Genomic DNA, 10000 nt, shown 5'->3' with positions numbered 1-10000 from the left:
AAAAACATTTCTTTTTAATTTCCCGGCAAACACGGAGAGAAGAAGCGCTTTTCTGTTGTTTTCTGAGTTGACTTCAAACAGCTGACGAGCTCGTCTCCGTTTCATCTTCCCTCTCCGAGTCGGATAGAAACTCTCGGCGGCGTCGTGTCAGAAGGGACACGCTTTTATTTTCATACTTGTTTACCGTCGTGGCTTTTTTTCCCGTCGGGCGGCGGGTCAGAGGAGCAGCAGCTCCTCCACGCCGCTGTTACACAACGCGGAGGAGGAAGATGTCGTGAAACCACTTTATGAGGGACACCTGCAACCAGCACAACTTCTAGGATGTGATTTCATGAGGTATTTGTACGTAAACAGGAACATTAACGCCACTTTTATTTGTTTATATTCCTAATAAACGCACATTTCTGACCCTCGATAAAGACTACATTCACAGGACTGTTAGTGCAGGTGTCCCTAATAAAGTGGCCACTGGCTTGTAGGTGCAGTAATACAGTACTTTGTTATGTAAAATATAGTTTACAGCTTGAACAAACTCTCTAACAGTGAAACGGCTTCATCACATAAAGACAATTTAAATGGAATCAGATTCATTTCTGAGTAAATTTCCACACGAGGAATTTGTCTCTTTTTATTGGTGCCAAATAAATCAAAAACCTAAAAAGAGAAAAAAACAAAGTGTAGAAGAGAGAACGTCCAGAGAACCAACCGTAGTTACGTTTGTTTTAAAGTTCCTGCGTCAGTTGTTCACGTTCCTCAGAAATGAACAGCGAGATGTAATTTACAGATGACCTGTAGGGGGCGGTGTGGAGGGGCGACCCCCGGGGGGAGGGGGGGCACGCTTAGTTGCCACAGAAATGTGGAAATGTCACCATGGCAACCCACAGCAGCTGACGGAAGCGAAATTAGTGCACGGCTGTGTAGCTGATAACCGTGTGTGTGTGTGTGTGTGTGTGTGTGTGTGTGTGTGTGTGCGTGTGTGTGTGTGTGTGTGTGTGCGTGCGTGTGCGTGTGCGTGTGCGTGTGTGTGTGTGTGTGTGTTTCCGCGGTGCTTCCCTGCCTGCCTCAGACAAGATGTGGGCGTCATCGTGGGCGGTGACCTTCAGGCCCGTGAGTCACGTCTCATTGGAGGAGAAAGGAAAAGGGGGGTTACCAGGAGCGTTGTGTAATCACACCTGAGCACATCGGTCCCGTCGACGGCCGAGAGGTTTGCGAGGAATCTCCAGGTTCCAACTTTACAAACTCAAGAGAGACGTTCAAACGTGGAGAACTTTGTTTAAAGTGTCGGACGTGACAAACGCTGACAAACAGACGGTTTCTCACACTGGAAAGTTTATATTCAGTCAAAATCATTTTTTAAACTGTCCTGAAGCGTTTTGGTCCCAACAGAAGTGAATACAGTTTGATTATTGGACAGGAAGTTAAATATTAGAATGGATTGTAAGTTCTGTTCACATGTTGTAGGGCGGGAAAAAAAAGTGTTTGTGTCCTCCTAACTGGAGTTACGCTTTTATTTTGACGGTCTCCAGCTGAAGGCGAGTCGGCCGGATGCTCTGCAGGTTCGTCTGATACATGAAAACCTAATGCACACACACACACACACACACACACACACACACACACACACACACACACACACACACACACACACACACACACACACACACACACTGATTTCTCTGATTCACCGATCGCCGGCTGTCACCTGCTTATCTGTTCCCCTGACGACAGGAAGCACAAAGAAATCACCACACCACGTATGACATAGATCTGTGTGAGTGTGTGTGTGTGTGTGTGTGTGTGTGTGTGTGTGTGTGTGTGTGTGTGTGTGTGTGAGAGAGAGAGAGAGAGAGAGACAGACAGATGTGTAGAAACCAGCTCATGAATCTGTGTGTGGTTTACTTTAAAAAATACAATGAGGATGTTTCAGATTTTGTTTTTCATTTAACGTCGCGCAAAAAACTGTTTTTGGGGAAGCTGCCACAGTTCTGACTTTTATGTCTTGGACCCACAGACTGGATATAAAAGAGTTCGTTGCTTCAGGTCTGTAAAATGGTTCTGATCCAGAAGTGTCTTCAGCTGCAATACCAGCGAGTGCCACTAGAGGTCGGCTCCAAAAAGCCTCCGGCTCCATAGACTCCCATTCAACTTCTCTCATCAAATCCAAAGTGAATAAAATGTGTCCATCAGTTCTCTCGGTGTTGTTAGCTAAAGTCACTCCTTCTTCTTAGTTTTCTGGAGGTCCATCTGAAAATAATCCCTCATTCATTAGAAAAGAAGATTCAAGAAGACCTGTTTTTGGGGGCGTGTCTGTTTGATTGACAGGCCTGCGGTGCAGTCAGGTTACAGCTATCGGTGGGCGGGACGTAGTATCGACTGAATTGGAGGCTTCATAATGTTCACAAACCAACAGGTGATGTCAGTGCTGGTTGGTTTGAAGTCGATCAGACGCCTCTTTATCTGAACGGTCCAGTTTTAGAGGAAAGTAATATAATATAACAATAACTAATCATAATATTTATAAATAAATGACCTCCTTTCTGTTTCTGTGTTACCGTCTCAGGTCCCCACGTCCACCACGGAGCTCAGCACCATGCTGCTGCCTCGGCCGTCGTCCCTTCAGGGCTCGGAGCGGAGGGGACGGGCACTGAGCGCCGCCAGCTACCTCACCGACGCCATGGAGGGTGAGCAGACGCCCGCACGCACAAAACGCACAAAACGCACAAAACGCACAAAACGCACAAAACGCCTTTATTTCAGCTTAAAGGATGAAAATGCCGCAAACGAAATGCCGCTCCGGTCTTTTTCTGCTCGGAGAGTTGAACCAGCGACGTTCGCTGACTTCCTGCTTCGACCCCGTTCACACGTGATGTGTTTGCTCCTGCGTGTCGGGCCGTCACCTCACCTGACTTCCTGTCCGACACTGTGTGTTGCAGTTTTAGTGTGCGATTGTGTAACCGCGTGTTTGTCTGAATTTTACATCCAAGTAAGTCTGTTAACGCTTTTGAGTGTGTGTGTGTGTGTGTGTGTGTGTGTGTGTGTGTGTGTGTGTGTGTGTGTGTGTGTGTGTGTGTGTGTGTGTGTGTGTGTGTGTGTGTGTATATGTGTGTGTGTGTTTGTGTCGCTACAGGATTGTGCAACTGTGTTTGTGTCGCTGCTCCAGCCTTCCCCGGGGGAACACTGGCTTTGTTTGTCTGAGAGCAAAAAAAGGAAGAGAGTCATCGAAACAGAATGAAAGAAAAGGAGTGAGTGTGTGTGTGTGTGTGTGTGTGTGTGTGTGTGTGTGTGTGTGTGTGTGTGTGTGTGTGTGTGTGTGTGTGTGTGTGTGTGTGTGTGTGTGTGTGTGTGTGTGTTGTCCTCATCTCCCTCATTAACCATGAGATCCTTCCAACTTCCTGCGTGTGTTTGATGATATTCATGTTTTTCGATTTTTGGGTTCATATCTTTCCAAATCTGCACTCATGTGTGTTGTAAGCATGTGTGTGTGTGTGTGTGTGTGTGTGTGTGTGTGTGTGTGTGTGTGTGTGTGTGTGTGTGTGTGTGTGTGTGTGTGTGTGTGGTCGGTCTGCTGAGTCACTGTCTCTCCCCTCGGCAGTCGCTGCTCTTACAGAACAGATCATTATACAGGAAAACACAAAAAGCTCTGCGGTCTCTTCATTTCTATTTTTTTTTCGTCTCTTTCGTGTAATTGTTTTTAGAATGATTATATTCTCTTCCTATTCAGTTTAATTCAATTTAAAATACATTCAGGACCCGAAATAATTTATCTTCAACACGACAAATGATACGTGACTTTCTTTGAACCTGATATCGTCCTCGAGCCCGGAGAATAAAAAACGACGTTATATAAACTCCGTGTTTGAAAGCACCTCGTTCAAAAGTCGGCCAAATAAAAGGACGCGTGTCCGGAGCGGAATGATTTCAAAGTATCGTCGACGTTGAGTGTCTCATTCAGTGTTTTAATATGATTCAGATGCATTTTTACCTGGTGGGAATATTTTAAAATATGAAAACACACGTCTTAATCTGAAATCAGTAACCAAAAGCTGTGTAAACAAATATCGTGGAGTAAAACTATAAAGTAGCATTAAATAGAAAAACGTTCACCAGAAGGACGCTGAGCTTTTCTTTTTTTTGGACGTTTTCGACGCATACCGATTGGTTAAAGCTGCTCCGGTAGTCTTAACGTTCAACGGAGGTCTTCGTCCACCACGATGTAACGACTGCAAGCGATTCGCTATGAAATGTCCCTGTTTTACGTTCAATCCCACTTTTTTTGCCCAACAAGCATTTTGTTTAAAACCCTTCTGATTTTTTTCTCCGCTCTCTTGTTTCAAATGACCTGATTGGTCCATCGTTCTTCTTGTTCTGTCTGTTTTCCTCCGTTGCTGTGCAGAACTGGAGGAGGCCCACAAGAAGTGCCACCCCTGCTGGTACGTCTTCGCCCACCACTACCTGGTGTGGGAGTGCAGCCCCCGCTGGCTGAGGCTGAAGCAGCTGGTGAAGATCATGGTGATGGACCCCTTCCTGGACCTGGCCATCACCGTCTGCATCGTCCTCAACACGCTCTTCATGGCCATGGAGCACTACCCCATGACCGACGAGTTCAACGGCATGCTCAGCATCGGAAACCTGGTAGGATGGCGGCTAACCTTGGGAGGCTAACGGTGGGAGGCTAACGGTGGGAGGGTAACCTTGGGAGGCTAATGGTGGGAGGCTAACGATGCAGCTAAAGGCAAAGAGCATGTGGGCCAGAGCGTTATCTTTTCCTTCGAAAGAACAAATCCGATGTGATGTGTTGAATTAAATCAAAGCTAAAAGTTCTGTGTGGGTCCTGTTGTGTCAAATGTTGGCCTATTCACTGTGTAACATGAGAAGAGTCCGTATGAACGGCGCCCTCTTGTGGTTTTCATTTCTAAAAGCCTCAAATTCACAAGTTGTGACGTGTTCACTGACATTTACAGAAAGGTCAGAGGTCATGGAAGTTCATTGTTTTGGTTGGATGTTAAGCTGATATGTTGTAATTTTAGTCACAGAGTTTGTCTTCGTAACTTAGATGTTTAAATCATCTTTTCTCTGCGCCTTAGTATTTCCTGCGTTATGTTACCCCTCCAGTTAGCATGCTAGATCGTTAGCCTCTGTAGCTTCTAGACGCCGTCCACGTGTTTTTTTAACGACTTAACCACTTGAACACCAAACATCTGGTGCACGGTTACTCACCTTTGCTCATCTTTTGCTCGTTTGTTGCACCTGTGATGTTCCTTCTCACCTGGTGGTCATCGCCGTGGTTACAGAGAGGGTGGTTCGGTGTCAACAGCTTTAGTTGTCGGACTGGTTGCCGTGTGTTTGGGTGGATTGTGTGTTTGAAGTGTTGAAGGTTGCTTCCTCCATCTCTTCCTCCAGTTCATATTCTGGTCTCTTTTCCCAGTGACCTTAATTCTTTTGTTTCGACAGAAAGTTATTCGTAGTAAAGCTGCAACTGATGCACACGTCCTCGGTCCCGTGCGTGTGATCTGTTTAGTCGCTTGTTTAGTTGCTCATCAGTAAAGTTTGTCCTGTAGCATGTATGTAGTGTCACGAACACGCCAGCCGATAGCTTAACTTAATCCTGAAAAACAATAGTAAATGATGATGCCATACACCTGTGATTAAAAACGACGGTCGATGGTTCAGGCGGTGAAGAGGCATCAAAAAACACCTTCTTTTTTCAGACCTCCACCCTGATATATTGCGTCCAAGTTGTTGCATGAGATCTGATGAACAGAGTTGATGAATCGGATGAATTCTGCCCCCGAGCGTCTCACAAACTTTTCCTGGGAAGGATCGGAGTGGCGGAGCGTCCTCGCCGGCTCTGCCGAGCATGTGTGGGCAGTAAACAAACCGGCGGCGAGGCGAGGAGGCTGTGACATGTTGCAGAAGTGACGGTTCGGGAAACCTCCCCTCGGACGTTAGAAAAACCGCCTCGCACCTTTTTAGACCATTTAAAGAACTGGAGGATTCAGAGGTAGACACTTTGTTTGCTTTTTCTATGTGTGCGTGTTGTTGTGTTTTTTTGTCTGTGTGTGGGGGAGCGAGGTGAGTTTCAGTATTAGAGCTGACAGAAACGGGTCGGGTAGCTTGAAACCACCATGACTAACTCCGGTGTTTGACCCCGCAGGTGTGCCGGCGATCTGACAGCAGCTGATAGTTGATGCAATATGGTAATTGGTTCACCTGAGGTGTGAAAGGCCCTCAGCCAAAATTACCATGTTGATCGCACCTGTACACACACACACACACACACACACACACACACACACACACACACACACACACACACACACACACACACACACACACACACACACACACACACACACACACACACACACACAAACACACACTCATACACACACTCATACACACACGTTTGTGCCCGTCCAGTGATGTCAACTTTCCTCAGCTCAGCCTGCAGGCAGCTGTGCAGGGCACAAAATGGTAATAAAGTTTATAAGTAGAAACGGTGGCTCTGGGCCAGCCTGCAGCAGCGGTGTTCAATCACCGGAGCTGGGCCCAAAGGTGGGCCAGCGTGGGAGTCTCAACTGCCGCAATGTTACAGGATAGAGATCACTTATTACTTAAAGAAAAACAACAGTAAACAAAACCTTTGGAGAGGTGCATATTTTAAACTGATTCAAGCTGTTTTTGTCGAGATAAACAAAACCCGATGGTTGTAAATTGAGTTTAAATTCCAACCCTTTCTTCTCGGTTAAATTGCACGGGGAGTATTAATCACAGAGATGCATCAGATATAATTGTCTTTATACATTTCCACCTCCACTTCTCTTAACTGAATAATCCCCAAAGTCCCGATCGCTTCATATGTTATTGTCAAAGTACATCAAAACAAACAGTGAAACTTACCTTTCTGATGATACCCGTCGTTTCTATGTACGACTTTTTTAGCTGGTCCAGTTTTGAAATTGCAGCTGAGATACATGTAAAAAACACAACAATTTCATAAGATTATTTTTTTCCCCTTGATATAAAAGCTAATATAAAAAAACTTTAAGTATTATCAAATCAAATGATCACAGATTTAGATACGCTGTCCTGAAAAAACAAGATGTAACATGAACGCTTCGCCCCAACAACGACCAACTTATGATCTTAAAAGTGAAGCTGGTGAAATTACCCTGAAAACATCCTGAAGGGTTCAAAGGGTTCAGACAGTCCAAGCACTTTTTTTTTTTTTTTTTTTTTTTTCTACTCTGCAACATTATTTTAAATCAGTTTTTTGGGTGTAAAAATGCCAAATAGTGTCGACAGTAGGCTGAAATATAGATGAAATCCTGTTTTCAGGTACTAGACTCATCCATTGACTTCCGATAAAGGAATATTGCAAAATCAGATCCAAGGACTAGAAGAATAAACGAGAAAAGCTAAAATACTCTCCGGTAACTTATTTCACAATCGAAACTCAAATTCACACGTTAAAACAGACAAAACGAAGAGCTCACGTTCTCCGGCTAGAAGCACAAACACAAAGGAAAAAAAGACCAAAATAAAAACGCTCGCGTTTAGCGGATGAAGCGAAGAGGACGCAACAAAAACCGACGTTACAGCCGTGATGTCATCGACCTGTGAAATCCAGGAGTTTAGAGCTTTTACTTTGAAAGTCCTTCATGAGAAGTTTAAAGAATACTTTAATCAACAGACCGACAGCGTGACGATTGATCAGATTTACGTACCACTTCGTTCACCTGGTCAACATCTCGTCAGCATCCACGCGTCCCGACAGCTTCAAGCCCCATCGAGGACATGGTGCGGTTGAGGACATGGTGCGGTCGAGGACATGGTGCGGTTGAGGACATGGTGCGGTTGAGGACATGGTGTGGTCGAGGACATGGTGCGGTCGAGGACATGGTGCGGTCGAGGACATGGGACATGGTGCGGTCGAGGTAATGGGACATGGTGCGGTCGAGGACATGGTGTGGTCGAGGACATGGGACATGGTGCGGTCGAGGTAATGGGACATGGTGCGGTCGAGGACATGGTGTGGTCGAGGACATGGTGTGGTCGAGGACATGGTGTGGTCGAGGACATGGTGTGGTCGAGGACATGGTGTGGTCGAGGACATGGGACATGGTGCGGTCGAGGACATGGTGTGGTCGAGGACATGGGACATGGTGTGGTCGAGGACATGGTGCGGTCGAGGACATGGTGTGGTCGAGGACATGGGACATGGTGGTCGAGGACATGGTGCGGTGACATGGTGCGGTCGAGGACATGGTGTGGTCTGTGCTTACGTAACCTCCCTCCAACGTTAATGTCACCTCGCCTCCAGTTTGACGGAGCTGTAAAGTTTTTGCAACGTGAACAGTCCAAACTTCTTCTTCCCCTGATTCAATTTTCAGTCTCCGGTAAAAACCGCTGAGTCGTGACTCGGGATCCGATTGCCGTCTGGAGTCGCTCACTTCTTTACGGGATAAATCCGCTAATCCCCACAGATGTTTACATAGCATTTAGTTAGCCTTTCTGACGGACAGGAGAGCCGGCGCTCTGTGTGTTTGTGTGTGTGAGAGTGTGTGTGTGTGTGAGAGTGTGTGTGTGTGTGTGTGTGTGTGTGTGTGTGTGTGTGTGTGTGTGTGTGTGTGTGTGTGTGTGTGTGTGTGTGTGTGTGTGTGTGTGTGTGTGTGTGTGTGTGTGTGTGTGTGTGTGTGTGTGAGTGTGTGTGTGTGTGAGTGTGTGTGTGTTTGTGTGTGTGTGTGTGTGTGTGTGTGTGTGTGTGTGTGTGTGTGTGTGTGTGTGTAAGGCAGAGTGTGTGTGTGTGTGTGTGTGTGTGTGTGTGTGTGTGTGTGTGTGTGTGTGTGTGTGTGTGTGTGTGTGTGTGTGTGTGTGTGTGTGTGTGTGTGTGTGTGTGTGTGTGTGTGTGTGTGTGTGTGTGTGTGTGTGTGTGTGTGTGTGTGTGTGTGTGTGTGTGTGTGTAAGGCAGAGTGTGTAGGATCATGTCAGGATGTTACTGTGCTGACAGAATCAATGTCAGCTGATGCTCCGGCTGTTTGTTGTTGTTGTTCTTCAGCTGCAGCTCTCCGACTTTCACGTGTCAATATTTCCACGCGTGTAAAAGATGTAAAGAATACACACGTGTGTGTTTCTGTGTCGGAGGCTTTGATCCACCGATCCGCTCTGTGCATTAAACGAACGGCCTCCTTCTGCTTTAATGGAAGTAAACACAAACCGGTTCTGTCGAAGCGGAGGTCTGATTTATTTCTGGCATCTCTGATGTCTTTTTTTATGTATCCGGCTAATTAATGTAAGTTTCAAGTTGTTATTAACTGTTTGTTAACTTGAGTTTAGGGTGGTTGTTGTTTTTTTTAAATTAGCTGTTTGTTAGCTTTCTTTAGCTGGTTGTTAGTGTTGTTAGGAGGTTGTTAACTTTAGCTGTTTTTTTGTTGTTTTTGTTTTTTTCGAAATTAGCTTTTAGCTTTGTTAACAGGTTTTTAACATTTTTAGCTGGTTGTTAACTGATAACTCCAAAAAAGCCTCTTTTCTCAAATTTCAAAATGGGCAGAGAAAATGTTAAATGCAGAAGTGTCTTCAGCTGCAATACCAGCGAGTGCCACTAGAGGTCGGCTCCAAAAAGCCTCCGGCTCCATAGACTCCCATTCAACTTCTCTCATCAAATCCAAAGTGAATAAAATGTGTCCATCAGTTATCTCGGTGTTGTTAGCTAAAGTCACTCCTTCTTCTTAGTTTTCTGGAGGTCCATCTGAAAATAATCCCTCATTCATTAGAAAAGAAGATTCAAGAAGACCTGTTTTTGGGGGCGTGTCTGTTTGATTGACAGGTCTGTGGTGCAGTCAGGTTACAGCTATCGGTGGGCGGGACGTAGTATCGTCAGGTTTCCGATCAGATCGGTCAGATCCACCGCTGGCTCCTCCCCCAGCTCGTCCAAATATGGTCACTTCCTGCTCCAAAATAACAAGATGGCAATGGATGGAAATACCGAATTCTGTCCCGG

At 45.8% G+C, this 10000-nt stretch overlaps 1 protein-coding gene across 1 annotated transcript in view; it reads left to right on the top strand.

The window, feature by feature from the left end:
- LOC138625745 (sodium channel protein type 2 subunit alpha-like) overlaps positions 1-10000 on the top strand; it is a 68648-nt gene that overhangs the window by 2401 nt on the left and 56247 nt on the right. Inside the window, exons 3-4 of the mRNA XM_069706876.1 lie at positions 2561-2681; positions 4394-4632. Of these exons, the coding sequence (XP_069562977.1) occupies positions 2561-2681; positions 4394-4632 (360 nt within the window). The remainder of the gene's footprint in view (positions 1-2560; positions 2682-4393; positions 4633-10000) is intronic.

This window comes from Brachyistius frenatus, unplaced genomic scaffold (assembly GCF_029030835.1).
Source record: "Brachyistius frenatus isolate BFR_SWC_R1_liver_20210118 unplaced genomic scaffold, ASM2903083v1 Contig_65, whole genome shotgun sequence".
NCBI lineage: Eukaryota > Metazoa > Chordata > Actinopteri > Embiotocidae > Brachyistius > Brachyistius frenatus.
Note: the sequence above shows the minus strand (reverse complement) of the source record. Positions and strands in the feature narration are given on the sequence as shown.